Below are 27060 nucleotides of genomic sequence, written 5' to 3' on the forward strand. Positions count from 1 at the left end.
GGGGTCAGGGATGATGGGAGTGGTGATACATTGTGGTAGATGGATGGACAGCTCCGGGGTCAGGGATGATGGGAGTGGTGATACATTGTGGTAGATGGATGGTCGGCTCCGGGGTCAGGGATGATGGGAGTAGTGATACATTGTGGTAGGTGGATGGTCGGCTCCGGGGTCAGGGATGATGGGAGTAGTGATACATTGTGGTAGATGGATGGTCAGCTCCGGGGTCAGGGATGATGGGAGCGGTGATACATTGTGGTAGATGGATGGTCAGCTCCGGGGTCAGGGATGATGGGAGCGGTGATACATTGTGGTAGATGGATGGTCAGCTCCGGGGTCAGGGATGATGGGAGTGGTGATACATTGTGGTAGATGGATGGTCAGCTCCGGGGTCAGGGATGATGGGAGTGGTGATACATTGTGGTAGATGGATGGTCGGCTCCGGGGTCAGGGATGATGGGAGTAGTGATACATTGTGGTAGGTGGATGGTCGGCTCCGGGGTCAGGGATGATGGGAGTAGTGATACATTGTGGTAGATGGATGGTCAGCTCCGGGGTCAGGGATGATGGGAGTGGTGATACATTGTGGTAGATGGATGGACAGCTCCGGGGTCAGGGATGATGGGAGTGGTGATACATTGTGGTAGATGGATGGTCAGCTCCGTGGTCAGGGATGATGGGAGTAGTGATACATTGTGGTAGATGGATGGTCAGCTCCGGGGTCAGGGATGATGGGAGTGGTGATACATTGTGGTAGGTGGATGGTCAGCTCCGGGGTCAGGGATGATGGGAGTGGTGATACATTGTGGTAGATGGATGGTCAGCTCCGGGGTCAGGGATGATGGGAGTGGTGATACATTGTGGTAGATGGATGGACAGCTCCGGGGTCAGGGATGATGGGAGTGGTGATACATTGTGGTAGATGGATGGTCAGCTCCGGGGTCAGGGATGATGGGAGTGGTGATACATTGTGGTAGATGGATGGTCAGCTCCGGGGTCAGGGATGATGGGAGTAGTGATACATTGTGGTAGGTGGATGGTCGGCTCCGGGGTCAGGGATGATGGGAGGAGTGATACATTGTGGTAGATGGATGGTCAGCTCCGGGGTCAGGGATGATGGGAGCGGTGATACATTGTGGTAGATGGATGGTCAGCTCCGGGGTCAGGGATGATGGGAGCGGTGATACATTGTGGTAGATGGATGGTCAGCTCCGGGGTCAGGGATGATGGGAGTAGTGATACATTGTGGTAGATGGATGGTCGGCTCCGGGGTCAGGGATGATGGGAGCGGTGATACATTGTGGTAGATGGATGGTCAGCTCCGGGGTCAGGGATGATGGGAGTAGTGATACATTGTGGTAGGTGGATGGTCGGCTCCGGGGTCAGGGATGATGGGAGCGGTGATACATTGTGGTAGATGGATGGTCAGCTCCGGGGTCAGGGATGATGGGAGTAGTGATACATTGTGGTAGGTGGATGGTCGGCTCCGGGGTCAGGGATGATGGGAGCGGTGATACATTGTGGTAGATGGATGGTCAGCTCCGGGGTCAGGGATGATGGGAGCGGTGATACATTGTGGTAGATGGATGGTCAGCTCCGGGGTCAGGGATGATGGGAGCGGTGATACATTGTGGTAGATGGATGGTCAGCTCCGGGGTCAGGGATGATGGGAGTGGTGATACATTGTGGTAGGTGGATGGTCAGCTCCGGGGTCAGGGATGATGGGAGTGGTGATACATTGTGGTAGATGGATGGTCAGCTCCGGGGTCAGGGATGATGGGAGTAGTGATACATTGTGGTAGATGGATGGTCAGCTCCGGGGTCAGGGATGATGGGAGTGGTGATACATTGTGGTAGGTGGATGGTCAGCTCCGGGGTCAGGGATGATGGGAGTGGTGATACATTGTGGTAGGTGGATGGTCAGCTCCGGGGTCAGGGATGATGGGAGTGGTGATACATTGTGGTAGATGGATGGTCAGCTCCGGGGTCAGGGATGATGGGAGTGGTGATACATTGTGGTAGGTGGATGGTCAGCTCCGGGGTCAGGGATGATGGGAGTGGTGATACATTGTGGTAGGTGGATGGTCAGCTCCGGGGTCAGGGATGATGGGAGTAGTGATACATTGTGGTAGGTGGATGGTCAGCTCCGGGGTCAGGGATGATGGGAGTGGTGATACATTGTGGTAGGTGGATGGTCAGCTCCGGGGTCAGGGATGATGGGAGTGGTGATACATTGTGGTCAGTGTCCTTTCTTGCTGCTCTCTCCTCTCTCCGCCCCGGCTGCTGTCAGTCATCTGCTCCGCCATTCTCCCTCCCCCTCCCAGTGTAAATGACACCGGGCTCATTAATTAGTGATCGGGAGGAGAACGGAGGCTGCAGTCAGTCTGAGCCTCCATCACCGGCGGCCGCGTCCAGCGAGGGGCTGAGCTGAGGACGGAAGATGGCGCGGAGCCCGGAGCTGCTGCTGCCCCATGTCCTGCTCCTCCTGTCCGTCAGGTGCAGCCAGGGTCAGATGGTGGAGGTGAGAGCAGCCGCAGAGCGCCGCCATCGTGTCCACGGGAGTCACACAAGCTTACTGCGGGCATCTAAGAAACTTTCTGTCAGAGAAGAGAACAGTGAGGAGGGGTCCAGTGTATCCCCTATATGTGTCCCCCAGTGTGTATCCCCTATATGTGTCCCCCAGTGTGTATCCCCTATATGTGTCCCCCAGTGTGTATCCCCTATATGTGTCCCCCTGCGTGCATCCCCTATATGTGTCCCCCTGTGTGTATCCCCTATATGTGTCCCCCTGTGTGTGTATCCCCTATATGTGTCCCCCAGTGTGTATCCCCTATATGTGTCCCCCAGTGTGTATCCCCTATATGTGTCCCCCAGTGTGTATCCCCTATATGTGTCCCCCTGTGTGTATCCCCTATATGTGTCCCCCAGTGTGTATCCCCTATATGTGTCCCCCTGTGTGTATCCCCTATATGTGTCCCCCTGTGTGTATCCCCTATATGTGTCCCCCAGTGTGTATCCCCTATATGTGTCCCCCAGTGTGTATCCCCTATATGTGTCCCCCAGTGTGTATCCCCTATATGTGTCCCCCAGTGTGTATCCCCTATATGTGTCCCCCAGTGTGTATCCCCTATATGTGTCCCCCAGTGTGTATCCCCTATATGTGTCCCCAAGTGTGTATGCCCTATATGTGTCCCCCTGTGTGTGTATCCCCTATATGTGTCCCCCTGTGTGTGTATCCCCTATATGCGTCCCCCTGTGTGTCTCCCTGTGTGTGTCCCCTATATGCGTCCCCCTGTGTGTGTCCCCTATATGCGTCCCCCTGTGTGTGTCCCCTATATGTGTCCCCCTGTGTGTGCATCCCCTATATGCGTCCCCCTGTGTGTGCATCCCCTATATGCGTCCCCCTGCGTGCATCCCCTATATGCGTCCCCCTGTGTGTGTATCCCCTATATGTGTCCCCCTGCGTGCATCCCCTATATGCATCCCCCTGTGTGTGTATCCCCTATATGTGTCCCCCTGCGTGCATCCCCTATATGCGTCCCCCTGTGTGTGTATCCCCTATATGCGTCCCCCCTGTGTGTGTATCCCCTATATGCGTCCCCCCTGTGTGTATCCCCTATATGCGTCCCCGTGTGTATCCCCTATATGCGTCCCCCTGTGTGTATCCCCTATATGCGTCCCCCTGTGTGTATCTCCTATATGCGTCCCCCTGTGTGTATCTCCTATATGCGTCCCCCTGCGTGCATCCCCCTGTGTGTGTATCCCCTATATGTGTCCCCCTGCGTGCATTCCCTATATGCGTCCCCCCTGTGTGTGTCCCCTATATGCGTCCCCCCTGTGTGTGTCCCCTATATGCGTCCCCCCTGTGTGTATCCCCTATATGCGTCCCCCTGTGTGTGTCCCCCTATATGCGTCCCCCTGTGTGTGTCCCCCTATATGCGTCCCCCTGTGTGTGTCCCCTATATGCGTCCCCCTGTGTGTGTGTCCCCTATATGCGTCCCCCCTGTGTGTGTGTCCCCTATATGCGTCCCCCCTGTGTGTGTGTCCCCTATATGCGTCCCCCCTATGTGTGTCCCCCCTGTATGTGTATCCCCTATATGTGTCCCCCCTGTGTGTGTATCCCCTATATGTGTCCCCCTGTGTGTGTGTATCCCCTATATGTGTCCCCCTGTGTGTGTGTATCCCCTATATGTGTCCCCCTGTGTGTGTATCCCCTATATGTGTCCCCCTGTGTGTGTATCCCCCCCCCCACCGTATGTTACCCGGGTCTCATTACTGCATTTCTCCCTGGTCGCCGCTCTCTGTAATCTCCGGGTGTTTATCTTTATTATCTCGTCTTTATAGCACAAAATGCTGGATATTCAATATCACCCACTGTATCATCCTCTATATGTAGGCAGCACGGTGGCTGAGCGGTTAGCGCTGTACGGTGGCTGAGTGGTTAGCGCTGTACGGTGGCTGAGTGGTTAGCGCTGTACGGTGGCTGAGTGGTTAGCGCTGTACGGTGGCTGAGCGGTTAGCGCTGTACGGCGGCTGAGCGGTTAGCGCTGTACGGCGGCTGAGCGGTTAGCGCTGTACGGCGGCTGAGCGGTTAGCGCTGTACGGTGGCTGAGCGGTTAGCGCTGTACGGCGGCTGAGCGGTTAGCGCTGCACGGCGGCTGAGCGGTTAGCGCTGCACGGCGGCTCAGTGGTTAGCGCTGCACGGTGTGTAAGGCAGCACTTACTGAATGCATTGGGGGACACTCACTCGGCTGCGGGATTTAAGGCACACGGGAATATATTTCCAGTCTATGCGGTTTATTATACAACTCATAAAGCTCTGTAGGCACAGACCTCACATAGTCCATAGCACTTCATAGTATATGGCTTTGAATCACGGTCCCTAAATACGGTAGACTTCACATTGTCCAGTTACCGTGGGCGACCGCATGCCGAACAGTTCATTAATACCATGGGATATAACAAGCACCAACAGCCTGTTGCAATGGCAGATACTTGTCTGCCCTTACTATAACCCCCTTTCTGGAGTTACCTTACAGGAGCTCCTGCTTCACCCGCTGACTCCTTGTCAGTCCTCTCTCCCAGGGAAGCTGCCTTACTGGGATCACCATCCTTGCGACCAGGGCACTCCCGACAGTTCCATATCCTCGGAAGGTCGGTGACTTCCCCAATGTAGTGCCGTCACAGACTCTGCACACACATGGTCTCGCCCTGTGCTCTTCAGGAATCCAGTCCCCTCGTGGGACCTTCCAACACAGCGACCATCCTGGTCCACGGTCTCTCCATGTGCTATTCAGGAGTCCGGTCCACTCACAAGACCCTCCAACACAGAGACCTTCGAGGTACACGGCCGCACCATGTAACATAGTAACATAGTTATTAAGGTTGAAGGGAGACTTTAAGTCCATCTAGTTCACCTCATATCCTATCCTAACTTGCCCTAACATGTTGATCCAGAGGAAGGCAAAAAAACCCCATGTGGCAACAGTAAGCTTCACATTGGGGAAAAAAATTCCTTCCCGACTCCACATACGGCAATCAGACTAGCTCCCTGGATCAACGCAATATTAAGGAGACTAGTGTATATACCCTGTAATATTATACTTTTCAGGAAAGGCATCCAGACCATTCTTAAATTTTAGTAGTGAATCACTCATTACAACATCACATGGCAGAGAGTTCCATAGTCTCACTGCTCTTACAGTAAAGAATCCGAGTCTGTGAGTATGCTTAAACCTTCTTTCCTCCAGACGTAGAGGATGCCCCCTTGTCCCCGTCACAGGTCTAAGAGTAAAAAGATCATTAGAGAGGCCTTTGTATTGTCCGCACATATATTTATACATTGTAATAAGATCACCCCTAAGCCTTCGATTCTCCAAACTAAATAACCCCAAGTGTAATAACCTGTCTTGGTATTGCAGACCCCCCAGTTCCCTAATAACCTTGGTCGCTCTTCTCTGCACCCGCTCCAGTTCAGCTATGTCTTTCTTATACACCGGAGACCAGAACTGTACACAGTATTCTAAGTGTGGTCGCACTAGTGACTTATATAGAGGTAACATTATGTTCTCCTCATGAGCATCTATGCCTCTTTTAATGCATCCCATTATTTTATTTGCCTTTGCAGCAGCTGCCTGACTCTGGCCGCTAAATGTGAGTTTGTCGTTCACCCATACACCCAGGTCTTTTTCAGTGACTGTTTTGCCCAGTGTTTTACAATTAAGCACATAATTATACATCTTGTTCGTTCTACCCAAGTGCATGACCTTACATTTATCCCCATTAAAGCTCATTTGCCATTTATCAGCCCAAGCTTCTAGTTTACATAAATCCTCCTGTAATATAAAATTGTCCTCCTCTGTATTGATTACCCTGCAGAGTTTAGTGTCATCTGCAAATATTGAAATTCTACTCTCTATGCCCCCTACAAGGTCATTAATAAATATGTTAAAAAGAAGCGGGCCCAAAACTGACCCCTGTGGTACCCCACTGCTAACCGTGACCCAGTCCGAGTGTGCTCCATTAATAACCACCCTTTGTTTCCTATCCCTGAGCCAGCTCTTAACCCACCTACACATATTTTCCCCTATCCCCATTGTTCTCATTTTATGTATCAACCTTTTGTGTGGCACCGTATCAAAAGCTTTTGAAAAGTCCATGTACACGACGTCCACTGCATTCCCTTGGTCCAGTCCGGAACTTACCTCTTCATAAAAGCTTATCAGATTAGTCTGACAGGAACGGTCCCTTGTGCTCTTCAGGAAGTCTGCCCACCCATAGGACCTTCCAACACAGAGGCCTGATCTCATGCAGGACCTTACAACCTAGATCATGTGACCCAAACCATGATCACATTATGTAGCTGTAACCACCACCATAGATGGGAGGTGTGTGTGGTCAGCCAGTCCCGCCCAGCTCTCCGACTAACCCTGTAAGCCCCCTTGTATAAACAAAAACAAGGCTTGTGGAACTACAGATCCCAGAGCATCAACACAGGCTTACGGCACAGAGGACCTCCTCCGCTGCGAAACATACTGGCCATTTACAACAATGCTGTCACTGTCTCACAGGTGGCTCAGCGCTTTAGGCTACTTTCAGACTAGCGTTCTTGGGCGCAGCGCAGGGCCGCTGCTAAGCCCTGCCCCCTGGCCGCGCCCCCTCCGGTCAGTTCCTCCTCTGATCGCATGAGGCTGCATGCGATCAGCGTATCCTATATTTAGCGTTGGATACGCTGATCGTGCGCTGGTCTGATTTTGCTGGCGCTGCGCATTTTTGTGCTCTGAGCGCAGCGCCAAAAGGGCGCAGCGCCAGCAAAATCAGACCAGTGCACGATCAGCACACGATCAGCGTATCCATCGCTAAATATAGGATACGCTGATCGCATGCAGCCTCATGCGATCAGAGGAGGAACTGACAGGAGGGGGTGTGGCCGGGGGCGGGGCTAAGGCTGGTTTCAGACTAGCGCATTTTACAGGCAGTGCGTGGCGCCACTAAGCCCCGCCCCGTCCGGTCATTTCCTCCTATCGCACACGGCTGCATGCGATCTGCGCACCCTATCTTTAACACGGTGCGCAGACCATGCACTGGCCGTGCACTAGTAGGATTTTTGTGTGCGCTGCGCACTTTTGAAGGTGCGCCGAGCGCACCAGAATGCAACATGGTGCATCCGGCGCACCTTCAAAAGTGCGCAGCGCACACAAAAATCCTACTAGCGCACGGCCAGTGCATGGTCTGCGCACCCTGTGCTAAAGATAGGGTGCGCAGATTGCATGTAGCCGTGTGCGATAGGAGGAAATGACCGGACGGGGCGTGCAGGGGGCGGGGCTTAGCGGCGCCGTGCGCTGCATGTAAAATGCGCTAGTCCGAATCCAGCCTTAGTGGCGGCCCTGCGCTGCGCACAAAAACGCTAGTCTGAATCCAGCCTTAGTGATGCAATTTTACAGCTCTTGGGTCCTGGATTCAAATCTAGTCAAGGAGAACAACTTTGTGTAGTTTGTATCTTCTTCCCTGTGTTTTGTGAGTTTCCTGCAGGTTTTCTGTTTTCCTCAAACACTCCAAAGACTGATAAAGAATTTAGATTGTGAGCCCCGATGGGAACAGAGATGGTGATGTCTGCACAGCACTGTGGAATTAATGGCGCTATATAAGCAAAGCATAATATGTAATCCTCTATATCACCCTCCGTAGTATTCTCTATACGATCCTCCATAGCACACATGCTAAACTCTGGCCCACGGGCCAATCTGGCCGTTGAAGTAAATATATTTGGCCTGCGACCTCAGGGCCATTACACTGTATGGAGGACTATATGTGGCTATTGTACTGTATGTAAGACCATGTGAGGCCATTACACTGTATGTTAGACAGTGTGATGCCCATTATACTGTATGGTGGACTTTGTGGGGCCCATTATACTGTATGGTGGACTTTGTGGGGCCCATTATAATGTATGGAGGACTATGTGGGGCCCATTATACTGTATGATGGACTATATGGAACCATTATATGGTATGTTGGTGTATGTGGTGCCCATTATTCCATGTGGTGGACTATGTGGGGCCCATTATACTGTATGATGGACGATGTGGGTCCCATTACTGTATGGAGGACTATATGGAGCCATTATACTGTATGGAGGACTACATAAGGCCTATTATTTTGTATGGACGACTATATGTGACCCATTATATGGTATGTTGGACTATGGGGGGCCCATAATTCCATGTTGAGGACTATGTGGAGCCCATTATACAGTATGGTGGACTATGTGGGGTCCATTGTTCCATGTGGGGCCCATTATTCTGTATGGAGGACTATGTGGGACCAATCATTCTGTGTTGAGATCACCATACTTTGCTGTGGGGGTACAGTAGGGTCATCATACCGTGCGTGTGGAGGGTACTGTGGGGTATCATACTGTGATTGAGGGGCACTTTTGTTGATCTCATACTTTATTATCTGTATTACGTAATAATTCAAGTTTTTTTTCCTTTTATTATTACATATTTATATTAGGACATATGCTAATTACTGCTCTCACATGACATAATATATTGTTCATGGGACAAGAGCTCTAAGTATGTTTCCACATGAAACGTTTCATCATTATGTTTTACGATAACAAAAAAGTTGTAGACTTTTTTTTTTTATAAATATTAAGCTTTGGCCCTCCACCTTGTCCAAGTTTTTAATTTTGGCTCCTTGTGTATTTGAGTTTGACATCTCTTGTTTTTCTCTCTCTCTCTCGCTCTCGCTTTATTGGCAGGACCAAAATACAGTTAGTGTTGCCAAAGCAAGAAAAGAAGTGTGGCAGGGGAGTGGATTGGGGATGGGGTGTTGGGGGCAAAATTTGGGGAGTCATTGTCCATTTGGAGGTCTTTAGTTCCTCTCATCTTATGACATGTGGTGACATATTGGGCGGTGACCTCCACCATTGATTCTCCTTCCCCCAGTAGGATGCAGAGTTTCCTCTCCTCGTCCATGGATGGGAAGTCTGGGGTATGGGTGGTAAGTTTCTGGAAGTGGGAGTCCCTCACTGCTGAGTATTTGTTGCAGTGCAGCAGGAAATGCACCTCATCTTCCAGAGCCCCCTGCTGGCAGTGCTGTCTCTCTCTCCCTCTCTCTCTCTCTCTCTCCCCCTCTCTCTCTCTCTCTCCCTCTCCCTCTCTCTCGATGCAGCATTTTATCTTAACTAGCCAGATGTCTTTTTTCAGCAAGCCAGGAGGAATAGACTTATCTATAAGTTGACTTTTGAATGTATGTGTTTTTTCTTCAGTTGCACAAGAGTCGGAAATATTGACTCTTCTTCCATGCAGGGTCATTGAACAACGCTGTTTGCTGATATGCTGATTACACATTGTCCAGGCCAGCTAGTTTGTTGATTTCAAAACAGGAAGAAAAACCATGCAAATAGATTACGTAATCAAACAATGCGAATTAGTCTCCTCACTATTCTTCCTCTTTACCTGTGAATGCTGGCGAAGGACAGGTATTAACTATAAAAAGAGGTTATATGCCTTTGTAACATCAGACAGCGATACCTCAAGACATCTAGAGATCCAAAGAACTAGAGACACTCTACAGGACAGCAGCCAAGACACCATGGCTCCATCACGAGGGACGTAAATTTATCATTCTATAAGATGCCAGCTTAGGGGGCGTTGGCCCCAGCTGGAATAATACAGATCTGCTCCATTGACCATCGCTGAACCATGGATATGTTTGTGAAAGCCAGGAATGAGACCCCCCTGGTCGCCCTGCTCCATGGAGATGTTCAGAGAAGCCAGATAGTGACCCTTTGGTCAGCTGGCCTTGTACCTGAATGGACGGTCATCTTCCTAAGTTTGTCATAACCTCCTCTGTGTGTGTGCTACAGGTGGGGTACACCCTCTATATCATCCTCTATACCATCTGTTACGTGTTACAAAACCACTCAGCACCCAGAATATGTTGTGCAGTTATATGTATGTATAATAGGTTCCATGTGAGATGCGGGGACACTATATTCTCCTTTTGTCCGCCCTCCCCCCACCTTTGTAATTCCAACAGTAAACATCGGCAGGCTCCGGCCACCTGCGGCTTTTGTAATGTATGTCTGGCCTGCCGCTTTTCTATTGGCCGGCCCTCTGTATCTGTGTGATATATTCTGTGCCCTGTGAGTAAAGTGTTGTCAGACTGGAAATACATGGAGAAGCAGTGATCTTTTATATGCGCCCATGTAACCAAGGAATTCCAGCCAGCGTCATTCATTCAGACTCCAGCCAAAGCAGAGCGGACCTCCGAAAACACGGGGTGGTACTAAAAGAGGTACCCCAGCCTGGGTAGACCTCGTCACACTGGTGGCAGACAGCGGGATTTGATACCCCTTCTACAGGAGGAAAGGAATGAATGGAAAATAGCTACCAGAAGTTATAGAGGACTACATTAAAAGATCTGGTGGAAGCCCGAGGGTTGATCGCCAGCAACAAAACAAAAGCGGATTTGATAGCAGCCATCATGGAACACGACAGTGCAGCGCCCCCCCAATGTGAATGTGGAGGAGACCGAATTCCAGAGGGAGGTAAAGAACAGACTGGCGTTCTATGACCTAAACCCTACAGTAGAGATCATACGAGAGGTGATGGCTGATGTGCGTACTGATCTGAAGGAAAAGATGGCCGAGCGGACCAGGATAGAGCTAGCCAAGATGGAGATGGCAGAGCGGACAAAAGTGCAGCTGGCCAAGATGGAGATGGCAGAGCGGAGAGAGGAGAGCCAGCGAGCAGGGGGAGCTCTGGCCTTCGACCAGGTACCTTCACCAGTAAGCCACAAAAAGATCCAGTACAATGCCTTCCGACAGTTGGGGGAGGCAGAGGAAGACATTGATGGCTTTCTGCAGGACTTTGAGCGGCAGTCTGCCCTTCATCAAGTGAAGCCGGAGGAACGGGTTCAGATTCTGGCCAGCAAGCTGACAGGCTGGGCAGCGGACGCCTATCGCACGGTACCTGATGAGGACTGTATGGACTATAAGCGGATCAAAGAAGTGATCTTGGCCCGGTATGCGCTGACACCAGAGGCATACCGCCAAAAGTTCCGCGGACTTACAAAACGCGTAACCGATACCCACGCTGAATGGGCCTGTAAATTACGGCGGTCACTGCTACAGTGGGTACAAGGGAGCCAAGCAACCACTAAGGAGGACGTCCTCCAGCTCTTCCTGTTAGAACGATTCTTTAATGGACTAAACCCCGAGACACAGGAATGGCTTCGGGACAGGCGGCCGACGACTCTTGAGGAAGCCGCTCGTCTGGCCGATGAACATCATGATGCCAGGAGGCCACAGTTGTCCGGATCAAAGGTGGCCACTAGGGGCCCGCCCATGGACCTGGAGGGCCACAAATCACCGAAGATTGTAGGGGGACCAGCTAGAAACCCGGCCTACCACAGTCCCCCTGGGGCGCGATGCCACACCTGTCGTCAGCTGGGCCACCTGCAAAGACAATGTCCCAACCGGACTCAGCATACCCAGTGGCCAAAGGCGGGAACAGCTACCTTCAGCCGGGCTGCTGTACACTGCTACCAAGGTGAAGCTGACCCAGCATTGGGGGCTACGACTAACCAAGGGGTGGAAGAGATGGAGGAAGTGCTGCATGAAGTAGACCCCGTGCAGGCAGCCCGGGCAGATAATCGACAACAGCATCGACAGGTCGTGTGGGTTAATGGGAAACGTATGCAGGGATTAAGAGATTCCGGGGCAACTTTGACCCTTGTGAAGCCTCATCTCGTCCGGGACCAAGAGAAGATGGACCTGACAGTGGCAGTCCGTGTAGCAGGGGGAGCTATACATCGACTACCCACTGCCAGGATTCACCTGAGCTGGGGAGTGGGGATGGCCTTGTTGAGGTCGGCTTGATGGAGGATTTGCCTGCAGACGTCTTGCTGGGAAATGACTTGGGGCCCATGTTGTCTGCATTCTCGGTGGCCCTTCTGGCTGAGACCTATCCTGTGACCACCCGGAGACAAGCTCGAGCTGCGGAGGCGGAATCACACTCAGAGGAGGCCCAGGTAAGACATCCCAGCCCTGCACGTATTCCCATAGCCAGACACATTTCTTGGGCCACCCCAGATGAATTTAAGAGGGAGTTACTTGAGGATCCTTCATTAGAGGGATATTGTGGGAAGGCACAGGAGGGGAGAGGAGTACTGGAAGGGGAACAGTTTGTATGGAAGCAGGGACTCCTCTACTGGATCACAGAGCAGCACCACACAGGGACGAGCCCCACTATAAAACAACAGCTGGTAGTTCCCAAGAAGTATAGGCAGGAGTTACTGCGAATCTCTCATGATATACCCTTGGCCGGGCACTTCGGCGTCAGTCGCACCAGGCATCGTCTGACACAAAATTTCTTTTGGCCGGGAGTAACCTATGATATTCGTCAGTACTGCCAGACCTGTGACAGTTGTCAGCGCATTGGCAAGAGGGGGGATCGTTGCAAGGCCGAATTACGCCCCCTCCCCGTTGTGGAGGAACAATTTAGCCGAGTAGCGGTCGATCTGATAGGGCCGTTAGCCAAACCCAGTCCGTCCAGGAAAAAGTCCGCCCTGCTCCAGGTTTTCTCACGGGTTGGATTTCCCCGGGAGATTATCTCGGACCAGGGTACCCAGTTTACAGCAGGGGTGACCAACCAACTGTGGAAGCTGTGCGGCGTAAAGTCCATTAGAAGCGCCCCGTACCACCCGCAAACCAATGGGTTGTGTGAACGCTTTAACGGGACATTAAAACAGCTCATTGGGACTTGGGAAATTCTTGCCACACCTCCTGTTTGCCTATCGGGAGGTGCCCCAAGAATCCGCGGGGTTCGAGCTGGTATACGGGAGACGGGTAAGGGGACCCCTAGACTTAGTGCTGGAACACTGGGAAGCGGAGGGCCTCATAGAAGGGGTACCTATTGTACCCTATGTGCTAATTCCGAGACCACCTACAGGAGCTGACCCAGGCTGTACGTGAGAACATGCAGGCGACCCAGCGGCGCCAGCGCGTATGGTACGATCGGAGGGCCAGAGAGCGCAGTTTGGAAATAGGACAGAATGTCCTGGTGTTAGAGCCCACTAAGCTGAATAAGTTTCAAGCTGCATGGCATGGGCCCTACCAGGTAGTGGGGAAAATAGCCGACACAACCTATAATGTCGCCGATTGTGACGACCCCCAGGGTTATCCGCATGTTCCACGTGAATATGCTGAAGCCCTACTGGGAGCGCCCTGAAGAGGTAGTGGCCATCTGTGCACCTGAAGCAGAGGATTTAGCCGGACTTCCCTTGCCGGATGTCTTGGGGGAAAGGACTCAGTCTAAAACATGGGACCAGGTACACTTGGGTGAAGACCTAGGCCCCCGGGAGAGACAGCAGGTGGAGGCGTTGTTAAGGCTGCGGATGTTTTCAGAGAGACCGGCGTACACTTGCCTGGCACAACACAAGGTTTAGACCCAGGATCAGACCCCCCTGCGACAAAACCCCTTCCGTGTCCCTGAGTCTGTACGAGAGGGGATGCGACAAGAGATACAAGAGATGTTGCGTTTAGGGGTCATTGAAGAGTCAGATAGTCCCTGGGCATCCCCCGTAGTGTTAGTGCCCATGAAGGATGGGACTACACGGTTTTGTGTAGACTGTCGTAAGCTCAATGAGAAAACAGTGACGGATGCATATCCCATGCCACGTGTGGATGTGTTGTTAGATCGGCTGGCGGGGGCAAAGTATTTGACCATCGACCTATGCAAAGGCTACTGGCAGATTCCCCTTAGTCCTGATGCTATTCCCAAGTCGGCATTTGTCACCCCGTTCGGCTTATTCCAGCTTCGAGTTATGCCATTCGGGATGAAGCATGCCCCGGCGACCTTCCAAAGGCTGGCTGACCGGCTTCTGGATGGTCTCCAGGACTATGCTTGTGCCTACCTGGACGACATCGCCATCTACAGTGCGACATGGGAAGAGCATCTAAATCACCTAGAAACAGTATTGGACAGGATCCACCAGGCCGGAATCACCCTGAACCCAAACAAGTGTCACGTGGGCAAAGCAGAGGTTCAGTATTTAGGGCATTGGGTGGGAAGTGGGAATCAGCGACCAGAACCAGCCAAGATTGAGGCCATAGCCAAATGGCCCACCCCACGCACTAAAACCCAGGTCATGGCGTTTCTAGGGACAGCGGGGTATTACAGGAAATTTGTTCCCAATTACAGCAGCGTAGCCAAGCCCCTCACTGATCTGACCCGTAAGAACCAACCCCGCCAGGTAACCTGGACCTCAGAGTGTGAGGAAGCCTTCCACCAACTAAAGGACGCCCTCACCAATACCCCTGTATTGGCCGCACCCGATCCAACTAAACGTTTCCTTGTTCACACAGACGCTTCTATGTTTGGATTGGGGGCAGTACTGAGCCAAGTCGGGCCGGATGGCCAAGAACACCCGGTAGCTTACCGGAGTCGGAAACTACTGCCCCGTGAAGTAAGCTATGCGGCCATCGAGAAGGAGTGCCTGGCGGTAGTATGGGCACTCAAGAAGTTGCAACCATATTTGTATGGACGACAGTTTTCCCTCCTAACGGACCATAATCCCCTAGTCTGGCTTAATCGGGTCTCCGGAGACAACGCCAGATTGCTGCGGTGGAGTTTAGCCCTACAACCTCTGGACTTCACCATCCACCACAGACCCGGCAAACAAAACGGTAACGCCGATGGACTAAGTCGACAAACGGATCTTGTACCAACCCCATAAACTTCGGTCATCCCCAAACCGATCTGTTGAGGATCAGACTGTGTATGCCGATCGCGTCGCTGAAAAGGGGGAGCCGTGTTACAGAACCACTCAGCACGCAGAATATGTTGTGCAGTTATATGTATGTATAATAGGTTCTATGTGAGAGGCATGTCCCTAATGCATCAGCCCACAGGCTGCGCCCCTGGGCAGAGGGGACACGATATTCTCCTTTTGTCCGCCCTCCCCCCACCTTTGTAATTCCCACAGTAAACATCGGCAGGCTCCGGCCACCTGCGGCTTTTGTAATGCATGTCTGGCCTGCCACTTTTCTATTGGCCGGCCCTCTGTATCTGAGTGATATATTCTGTGTCCTGTGAGTAAAGTGATGTCAGACTGGAAATACATGGAGAAGCAGTGATCTTTTATATGCGCCCATGTAACCCAGGGATTCCAGCCAGCGTCATTCATTCAGACTCCAGCCAACGCAGAGCGGACCTCCGAAAACACGGGGTGGTACTGAAAGAGGTACCCCAGCCTATATATCACCCTCTATACCATCCTCTATACCATCCTCTATATCACCCTCTATACTATTCTCTATATCACCATTTATACGATCCTTTATATGATCCTGATCCATGGGAACTGTGTATTTTATTAGGATTTTTCTTGCTGATTTTCCGATATGATATAAATGGATTTATCCACAATAATAATTCCCTGATTTGGGGGATGGGACCGCTGTGACCCCAATATCGTGTCGCTTACTCGGGGTGAAGCAGAGGGTCCTGACTGGGATAAAGCAAAAGGTCCTGACTGAGGTGAAGTAGAGACTCATGACGGGGTGCAAAGCAGAGGGTCACCACGAGGGCAAAGCAGAGGTTCCCGACGGGGGTCACTCAGAGGTTCCCGACGGGGGTCACTCAGAGGTTCCCGACGGGGGTCACTCAGAGGTTCCCGACGGGGGTCACTCAGAGGTTCCCGACGGGGGTCACTCAGAGGTTCCCGACGGGGGTCACTCAGAGGTTCCCGACTGGGGCGAAGCTGAGGGTTCTGACTTTGTGTCACGTTTCTGTAATATCTGACTCCTTTATTACCATTTTCTGCAGTTTACACCGCGCTCCAAATCATTACACAAATGTTATTTTCCTCTGATTTTGCTGGATGCCCGTGAGTCGTAGAAGGTTCACACCACCTGTCCGTCAGAGGATAAATCACATTTTATTGGACAAATCTAATGAAAAAGGATTTCTTACAAATCTTAAAAAAAAAACAAAAAAAAAAAAACCTCAGAAAGCAGCAAATTCTTCTGCCAAGAAGAGTCCAAACATTCTCTAGGTTGTAAAGAACTGAGGTCGGTCATTTGTAGGATCTGCAGCATTAAAGACGTTGTCCATTACTTTTGGATTGATGACCTATCCTTTGTGTAGGTCATCAATGTCTGATCGACCAGGGTCCGACACCCGACACCCCGCCGATCACCTGTTATTGGTGTCTTCAGGGGCGGCCGCTGGCCAGAAGTACTCACATGTGGTGCTTGCTGTCTTCTGATAGTGGCCACCGCAGCGTACTACACATCAGACCGTTATTCAAAGCAGTAGGAGGCCGATTTGTGGTGCTGCGGTGGCCACTATCAGAAGACAGCCAGCACAACATGTGAGTACTTCTGGCCAGCGGCCGCCCCTGAAGGCACCAGTAACAGCTGAATGGCGGGGGTGTTGGGTATTGGACCCCAGCCAATCAGACATTGATGATCTATCCTAACGAGAGGTCGTAAATTAAAAAGTAGTGGACAAGCTCTTTAAGACCCCACATTTCCTGACATCAGAAGCTTTTCCATCTGAAACCTCCTAAGGCCGAGTCCATGTAACATCAGAGCTTCTGTGATTTCACCGCCACAATTCGGCCTCCCTTGATCTTGTCAGTTTTTCGAGAGCTTTCGCTTGAATTTCTTTGCTGGATGTCAGAATCGCCCCCAGAGCTGCTGATCTGATGTGATCGGCCCCCCACCTTCATGGATCTTCTGCTCAGGATGCTATAAAGGTTCTCACTAGGTCTGAAGTCAGGGGTGGGTGGTGGCCGCGCCATGAGTTTCTCTTTTTATACATATAGCAGTCAATGACGCGGAGGTTTTTCTTTGCAGCATGAGTTGATTTTGCTACGGCTGTTCTTCTTTTTACACAATTGAAGAAACTCTAAAAACTTTCACACCTTCAGGGACCCTAAAGGGGCTACCATCACTCTCCCCCCCCCATGATTCTAGTCCAAAACATGATTCCACCACCTCCTTGAATATTCCAGCCTTATTGGGACATGGTGGCCGTCCACCAACCATCCACTACTCCGTCCATCTAGATCATCAGTAACCGAGACTTACAAATGGAGATTCAGTGGCGCTTGTGTATGAGTGTAATTCCAGCAGCAAACACTAAGACACCTGTCACAAGGGTGTCAAAGAAATAAGGTAAAATAACTAATAGTATTAGTGTGCGCTTGGAACACTCAAAGAAGAGGGAAATCTAAATTGGGTGGTTATAGAAAAAAAACCAAAAACCTCTTATAAGTGTTCTTTATGTAGCTGGATAATAGCGAGAAAATAGCAATTATTAATAGTCAATTGTAAGACCTCAGAAGAAGTGCTTAAGGGAAAAAGAATATATATAGATGCTGGTGGCAATCTTAGTTCCAACCTGAACAATCACAAACTAAAAAGGCATGAGTGAGGGTAAAGACCTGAAATCACTGAGCAGGTTATATACTGCAGGGTAATTCTCCCTGATAGTAGCTAAAAAAAAAAAAAAGTCAAAGTCAAATTGCAGCCTGTGAACGGCTGTGCAGAGTAGCCGCAATAGTAAATGCACGAGTCAGAGAGCGGTACCTGTAAAGATAATGCGATGCGAAGTCCTCACTCCAGTAAGCGGTGCAGGTTAAAATAGCGCTTTTTGCTCCAGCGCTTGGAAAAGGAGGGGGGGTGTTTGTACACTGGGGTATAGACGAGTTACAGGGGCTGCCCCGGCCGGTGGCAGCCTCCTGTCAGTGTACCTCCAGCTGTGGAGCAGACGTGAGCGGCCTCTCGTGCTCCCGGCGTCTGTGAGCTGCTCCAGGTGTACAGGACCTTCGTGATGTGAGTCAGCACCTGACCACGTCAGTTTCACTTGCTGGTGGTTGCGGCGGGGACCAATGGACTTTCCAACATGTTTCAAAGACTGACTGTCTTCTTCCTCAGGGATGGTCCCCCCCCCACCACAGGAGGATTATTTAAGCAGTCCCGCCGCTTAGGCAAGTTTAACCCAATTAACTTAATAGAAGCCAAAAAGTTCGATTTCACTATTTAACCCCTTCGGTATTAGTTTGTCCAATGCAAATATCCAGCGGCTCTCGGCGCGCGACATTAGCTTTATATGGCTGCCTTTACGCACTTGTGGCTTAACATGTTCAATTCCTGTGAAGATAAGGTTATTCACAGAGCCTCCATGACATTCTGAAAAATGTTTAGAGAGGGGATGACCCAGAAATGTTTTCTTTATATTTCTTATATGTTCCTTAATCCTTATCTGCAGGGATCTTTTGGTGCGTCCTACATTTACCTTCTGGCATGGACATTTGATGGTATATATGACGCTCTCTCCGTTTTACAAGTAATAAAATCTGATATTTCCAATTTATTAGAATTATTGCTCCCCATAGCCCATTGTTGTTTAGGGCTCATAGTTTGTTGGCAAGCCCTGCATTTTTTTGCAGGGAAAAAAACCTTTCAAATTGCCTATAAAAGATGGAGTAGGTGCATTAAGATGGTTATTTAATACAGTGGGGGCAATCATACTACCAATATTACGGGCTTTTCTGCAAACGAACTTTGGACCTGGTGGAATTGAGCACCCTATAATTTTATCCTCCTTTTTTTTTTTTTCTATAACCACCCAATTTAGATTTCCCTCTTCTTTGAGTGTTCCAAGCGCACACTAATACTATTAGTAACCGAGACTTGTTTGCAATGAGCCTTCATGTATGTCTGGGCCACTGCCGCTGTCTCTGCTGTGAGTGCTGCTCAGCAGTGGCCAAATAATAGGTTAATGCACAACTACAGCTCCGGATTCACAGACTGTCAGGATGCAAACCAGCAGCTCTTCCCTCACAGCACTGTGGATATCGCTGTTATTATGGGGGCACTGTGGATATCACTGTTATTATGGGGACACTGTGGATATCGCTGTTATTATGGGGGCACTGTGGATATCACTGTTATTATGGGGACACTGTGGATATCGCTGTTATTATGGGGGCACTGTGGATATCGCTGTTATTATGGGGACACTGTGGATATCGCTGTTATTATGGGGGCACTGTGGATATCACTGTTATGGGGGCACTGTGGATATCGCTGTTATTATGGGGACACTGTGGATATCGCTGTTATTATGGGGACACTGTGGATATCGCTGTTATTATGGGGGCACTGTGGATATCGCTGTTATTATGGGGGCACTGTGGATATCGCTGTTATTATGGGGACACTGTGGATATCACTGTTATTATGGGGGCACTGTGGATATCGCTGTTATTATGGGGACACTGTGGATATCGCTGTTATTATGGGGGCACTGTGGATATCACTGTTATTATGGGGGCACTGTGGATATCGCTGTTATTATGGGGACACTGTGGATATCACTGTTATTATGGGGGCACTGTGGATATCGCTGTTATTATGGGGACACTGTGGATATCACTGTTATTATGGGGGCACTGTGGATATCGCTGTTATTATGGGGGCACTGTGGATATCGCTGTTATTATGGGGGCACTGGATATCGCTGTTATTATGGGGGCACTGTGGATATCACTGTTATTATGGGGACACTGTGGATATCGCTGTTATTATGGGGACACTGTGGATATCGCTGTTATTATGGGGACACTGTGGATATCACTGTTTTTATCGGGGCACTGTGGATATCGCTGTTATTATGGGGAGCACTGTGGATATCACTGTTATTATGGGGGCACTGTGGATATCACTGTTATTATGGGGGCACTGTGGATATCACTGTTATTATGGGGACACTGTGGATATCACTGTTATTATGGGGGCACTGTGGATATCGCTGTTATTATGGGGACACTGTGGATATCACTGTTATTATAGGGGCACTGTGGATATCGCTGTTATTATGGGGAGCACTGTGGATATCACTGTTATTATGGGGGCACTGTGGATATCGCTGTTATTATGGGGACACTGTGGATATCGCTGTTATTATGGGGACACTGTGGATATCACTGTTATTATAGGGGCACTGTGGATATCGCTGTTATTATGGGGGCACTGTGGATGTCGCTGTTATTATGGGGACACTGTGGATATCGCTGTTATTATAGGGGCACTGTGGATATCGCTGTTATTATGGGGGCACTGTGGATATCGCTGTTATTATGGGGACACTGTGGATATCGCTGTTATTATGGGAGCACTGTGGATATCGCTGTTATTATGGGGGCACTGTGGATATCGCTGTTATTATGGGGGCACTGTGGATATCGCTGTTATTATGGGGGCACTGTGGATATCGCTGTTATTATACGGGCACTGTGGATATCACTGTTATTATGGGGGCACTGTGGATATCGCTGTTATTATGGAGCACTGTGGATATCACTGTTATTATGGGGGCACTGTGGATATCGCTGTTATTATGGGGGCACTGTGGATATCGCTGTTATTATGGGAGCACTGTGGATATCGCTGTTATTATGGGGGCACTGTGGATATCGCTGTTATTATGGGGGCACTGTGGATATCACTGTTATTATAGGGGCACTGTGGATATCACTGTTATTATGGGGACACTGTGGATATCACTGTTATTATGGGGGCACTGTGGATATCGCTGTTATTATGGGGGCACTGTGGATATCGCTGTTATTATGGGGGCACTGTGGATATCGCTGTTATTATGGGGGCACTGTGGATATCGCTGTTATTATGGGGACACTGTGGATATCGCTGTTATTATGGGGACACTGTGGAGATCGCAGTTATTATGGGGGCACTGTGGATGTCGCTGGTATTATGGGGGCACTGTGGATATCACTGTTATTATGGGGGCACTGTGGATATCGCTGTTATTATGGGGACACTGTGGATATCGCTGTTATTATGGGGGCACTGTGGATATCGCTGTTATTATGGGGGCACTGTGGATATCGCTGTTATTATGGGAGCACTGTGGATATCGCTGTTATTATGGGGGCACTGTGGATATCACTGTTATTATGGGGGCACTGTGGATATCACTGTTATTATGGGGGGCACTGTGGATATCACTGTTATTATGGGGGCACTGTGGATATCGCTGTTATTATGGGGACACTGTGGATATCACTGTTATTATGGGGGCACTGTGGATGTCGCTGTTATGGGGGCACTGTGGATATCGCTGTTATTATGGGGGCACTGTGGATATCACTGTTATTATGGGGGGCACTGTGGATATCACTGTTATTATGGGGGCACTGTGGATATCGCTGTTATTATGGGGACACTGTGGATATCACTGTTATTATGGGGGCACTGTGGATGTCGCTGTTATGGGGACACTGTGGATATCGCTGTTATTATGGGGGCACTGTGGATATCGCTGTTATTATGGGGGCACTGTGGATATCACTGTTATTATGGGGAGCACTGTGGCTGTTGCTGTTATTATGGGGACACTGTGGATATCGCTGTTATTATGGGGACACTGTGGATATCGCTGTTATTATGGGGGCACTGTGGATATCACTGTTATTATGGGGGCACTGTGGATATCGCTGTTATTATGGGGGCACTGTGGATGTCGCTGTTATTATGGGGGGCACTGTGGATATCACTGTTATTATGGGGGCACTGTGGATATCGCTGTTATTATGGGGACACTGTGGATATCGCTGTTATTATGGGGGCACTGTGGATATCACTGTTATTATGGGGACACTGTGGATATCTCTGTTATTATGGGGGCACTGTGGATATCTCTGTTATTATGGGAGCACTGTGGATATCGCTGTTATTATGGGAGCACTGTGGATATCGCTGTTATTATGGGGGCACTGTGGATATCACTGTTATTATGGGAGCACTGTGGATATCTCTGTTATTATGGGGGCACTGTGGATATCGCTGTTATTATGGGGGCACTGTGGATATCTCTGTTATTATGGGGGCACTGTGGATATCGCTGTTATTATGGGGACACTGTGGATATCACTGTTATTATGGGGGCACTGTGGATATCGCTGTTATTATGGGGACACTGTGGATAGCGCTGTTATTATGGGGGCACTGTGGATGTTGCTGTTATTATGGGGGCACTGTGGATGTTGCTGTTATTATGGGATGGATTTCCTTGGGTTTGGTGATGTCTGCCCGTCCCTGTGATTCTTGCGTTCCTTGCCGTCCTTGTCTCGTTCATTAAGCTTTTCCCATGATGCTCGGAGGCAGGACAATCCGATTATTCCGCTCATATTTCTACATTTATGGGATTATCGCGGCTTCTGTCTTTTCCTAATAGAATAGATGGATGTTTCGTTCTGAGTAGGAGAAAGTTTCATGTTCTTGCACCCTCTGTAGATGACGCCTCCTCGGCCTCTCGTGTGTTGGGGGTAGGAGCGACGAGACTCGTCAGGGTGCGGGTCTGTTCTGACACCCATGGGGTCAAGTCATCATTTGTGGGGGGTTTTGTTGTTGTGTTTTTTTTTTTTTCTTTTGCTGATGGTGTTTGTTCCATGTGATTCATAAATTGTGTGTGTGCTAACCCCAAGATGTTTTTTTCTTCTTTTTTTTCTTGTTTTTAATTCAAGAGCGGGGAGAAAGAGAGGAGGGCGGGGGGGAGTGAGACACGCCCCCTGACAAAGCCTTGGGTGAAACGCGCGTTGGGGCTGGGGGTTTAACACTATTTGGCTGATGACCATATGATGACCCTTCTTATGTAGCGCAGTGGAGAGTTTTCAGGCTGTTATGAGTCTCATTACCATTTACATGTACTTGTGTATAGTGTTTCCCCTGTTTTTTGGCACTCTGCTTTATTTCATACCTTCATTTTTTTGATTATTGTTTTAATATTTTTCAATAAACTAAATATTTTATGGCATTTAGTTGGCACTTTATTCCTTTTCATTGTATTTGGTGTCATGGTGTGTCTCAGGTTGTGTTTTGGTACTAATAATCTTGCTTTAGTATTAATACAGTAAGTCTATGTGAAAATTGTCTGACATGACCATATCAGACTCCTGTTTGTGTTCTGTCCCCACGTGAGGTGAATGGAGGTGTAGTTGAGTGGGGCTGGGAGAGATTCCTACCTTCCGTTTCCTCAATGCAGAGCAGACAGGATCATTGTTGCTGTTTTGCTGTTCATGCGTCCGGAGAGATGATACACACCAGATATTGTGAAGTCCAGACTTGTTTATTGGAAATCTGGACATACAGCGTATGATTGGTAATGCAGTACTTCTCCAGAAATGCAGGGGTAATGACCCAGGTGGTGCAGCAAGGTGAGCAACGGATTTGTATGTGGTAAAAAAACTGATGCCTTTCACAGCCTGGTAAGCGTGTCTCTCCCAGGAGAAAATGAAACTAGTAATGGCCGCCGGCAGGAAGAGAAGGACTGACTGACCTGGAAGTGGAAAGCATGAACTAGAATTAATTAGCTGCAGTCTGCTATACAGAAAAAGGACAGCAGGTGGCAGCAGACCAAATGCAAAACTGAACACAAAGAATGGTAACATAACACAATCTATATAAGCATTTAGTCATAACTTTAGATGGAACAGCACACTCCCCGTCTGAAATTCCGTAAGGGATTTCACTATATTAATGTTTTTTGTTTAACTAAAGTTCAATAACCTAGAAAGGAAACACAAATATGCATGCAATAATGACAACTTCAAAACGAGGTAGATGACAGTCAGTTCCTGAGACAATCCAATGAGAACCCATCTTCGGATTGGAGAAGCCGCACTAGGCCAAACTGTCTCCGACCCAACGGTAATCCAATGGACGAAGTAGTAGGGCAGTGTTCTGTTCATGGTTCATCCTATCGGAATGTCGTCAATTGGTAGTATCAATATGAGCTCATGGATTGGCCTCTGATATGTCTTGGGCTCGCCTTTCCTAAGGACCTTCAGCTCCACCTTCCGGATCCTACCGTCTTGACTAGGGAAAGTCTTTGTAACGATTCCCATAGGCCAGTCGATCCTTCGGGCTTGTTGTTCTTTCATTAGTACCACATCTCCTTCTTTCAAGTTCGGTTTATTCTGTCGCCATTTTCTTCTTCCTTGGAGAGTCACGAGATATTCCTTTCTCCACCGGTTCCAGAAGTAATCAGCGAGGTACTGCACGCGTTTCCACTGTTTCTGGTAGGTGTTTGCGTGAGTAAACTCTCCACTAACTGTTAGCGGGTTCCCGATCTTTTGGGTGAGAAGAGTAGCTGGCGTAAGAATGGTCGGTTTTTCGGGATCCATGGACACTGGGATAAGTGGTCTTGAGTTGATTATAGCAGAAACTTCAGCCAGAAGAGTAACCAAGGTCTCATGCGTAAGCCTTGAAGAGTTTACATCCATGAACATAGAATACAGGATGTTGCGTGAGATCCCGATTATCCTTTCCCAGGAACCTCCCATGTGAGAACTATGCGGAGGATTGAAGATCCAGGTGTAACGTCTTTCTGCCAGTTAATCCTGAATTGGCTTGATGTCAATATCCAGCTCTCGACATGCACCAATGAAGTTGCTTCCACGGTCAGACCTCAACTGTTTCACCGGTCCTCTTATCGCTAGAAACCGCCGGAGGGCGTTGATCAGGCTGGATGTGTCCATAGATTCTATTACCTCTATGTGGACGGCACGGACACTCATGCAAGTGAATAGTACGGCCCATCGTTTGCTGTTGACATGACCACCTCGAGTTCTGCGTGCAGATACCATCCATGGCCCAAAGACATCTAGGCCAACGTAGGTGAAAGGCGGCTCGGCACTCAATCTGTCAGAGGGCTGGTCGGCCATTTGTTGATGTACCTGTTTTCCTCTGGTTTTCCGACATTGCACACAGCGATGTAGTGATCCTGCTACACGTCTTTTCATACCTATGATCCAAAGCCCTGCAGACCGTAACTTGCCTTCTGTAATCTGCCTGGCTTGGTGCTCGTTTTTTTTCATGAAAGTGCCAGATCAGTAGATCAGTGATATGATGTTTACTGGGAATGATGCAAGGATGTTGCTCTGAAGCCGCAATCTTGGCTTGATTTAAATGACCACCGACTCTCAGCAAACCGAAGCCGTCCATTACTGGATTCAAATGGTCAAAGGGGCTTTTCAGAGGGATCTGCTGTTTGTGGTGTAGGCATTCCCATTCAGCACTGAATACGCTCTGCTGGACGTAACGTATTATAAGGGACTCACAGTGAGAAATGTCCTCAGCAGAGAGTGGTTTACGGCAGACGTGCCAGCCGTGACAGTCTTTGTCTCCAAGTGAGTTGTGATACGATCTCGCAATGTGGACTAACCTTGTGATAGTCCTGACGAGTCTCATCCAATTGGAGAAGTGTTTGAAGCGCTGGCAACTGAAGCTGGAGGTTGGTTTAGTGTTCGTAGCCAGAGCACTGACCTCGGAGTGGACCTCTGGATCGCCATCCGGATCCTGGATGCTGAAGACTTCCTGGACACATTCACTTCCCTTCTGTTCCAACAGAAACTTAGGACCTGAAAGCCAAGAAGAGTTAGCAAAGGACCTTATAGATATAGGTCTAGTGGCATGGTCAGCTGGATTAAGTTCAGATGGTGCCATTGTTCAGGCTTGGAAAACCTTCTTATTCTCTCGATGCTGTTACTGACGTACACATAGAAGCACCTTGTTTGGTTGTAGATGTAACCTAAGACAACCGTACTGTCACTGTAGTATTGCACATCATCTATGTTGGTGTCCAGCTCGTGCTGTATAAAGTCTGATAGTTCTACTGCAAGCACGGTTGCACAGAGTTCAAGCCTGGGAATAGTGTGATCAGGCTTGGGAGCCAACTTGGCCTTGCCGAAGACGAATCCAACATGATCTTGATTGTCGGGACCCGTCGCCTTCAAGTAGGCGACAGCTGCAATGGCTTCTGTGGATGCGTCTGAGAACACATGGAGTTCCGTCCTAGTGCTAGCAGCGAGTGAGGTTCTGGCGTAGCATCTCGGTATATGGATTTCATCCAAGGCACACAAAGACTGCTTCCAGGTTTCCCATTTTGGTTCCTTATCAGGAGGGAGTGGGGCATCCCAGTTCTTGACGGTTTCGGAAAGCTGTCTCAGAAGGGATTTGCCTTGTATGGTAATTGGTGCTACGAACCCCAGTGGGTCGTATAAGCTATTCACCCCTGACAGGACACCACGTTTAGTGAATGGTTTGTCTGCACAGTTGATTTGGAAACTGAAGGTATCGACTGACCGGTTCCACCTCAAGCTACTCTGCACAGGCGGACAGTCTGGTCCCAGGTATATGTCCTTGAATCCTGGTGTGTGGTCACTTGAATCAAAGGCTCTCATGACAGCCAGGCTGTTTGAAGCAATTTTGTGCAATCTAAGCATAGCTTGGTACAGCATACCTTGGGTCCTCTTCAGTAGGTCGATCGCCGCTTCTTCTGTGGGCAGAGATTTTAGTCCATCCTCTATATAGAAGTCTTTCTCTACAAAGTCTCTGGCATCTGTTCCATATTCTGACTCTACTTCTTAAGCGGTTCTCCGCAGGCCATAGGTTGCCACTGCGGGGGAAGGGCTGTTTCCGAATACGTGCACCCTCATGCGATACTCCACCATATC

General features: G+C 49.5%; 2 protein-coding genes across 3 annotated transcripts in view; one reads left to right on the forward strand and one right to left on the reverse strand.

Moving 5' to 3' along the window:
• ALS2CL (ALS2 C-terminal like) overlaps positions 1-18421 on the reverse strand; it is a 179088-nt gene extending 160667 nt beyond the window's left edge. Inside the window, exon 1 of one of the 2 annotated variants that reach the window (XM_073551146.1) lies at positions 18107-18421. The gene's annotated coding sequence lies outside the window, so the exon portion shown is untranslated. The remainder of the gene's footprint in view (positions 1-18106) is intronic. The other variant, XM_073551141.1, reaches the window with a different exon arrangement.
• TMIE (transmembrane inner ear) overlaps positions 2311-27060 on the forward strand; it is a 99684-nt gene continuing 74934 nt past the window's right edge. The window contains exon 1 of the mRNA XM_073551147.1: positions 2311-2518. Within this exon, the coding sequence (XP_073407248.1) occupies positions 2438-2518 (81 nt within the window). The 5' untranslated portion in view covers positions 2311-2437. The remainder of the gene's footprint in view (positions 2519-27060) is intronic.

The sequence above is a fragment of the Dendrobates tinctorius genome, unplaced genomic scaffold (assembly GCF_039654945.1).
Source record: "Dendrobates tinctorius isolate UK_male_01 unplaced genomic scaffold, ASM3965494v1 ptg000173l, whole genome shotgun sequence".
NCBI lineage: Eukaryota > Metazoa > Chordata > Amphibia > Anura > Dendrobatidae > Dendrobates > Dendrobates tinctorius.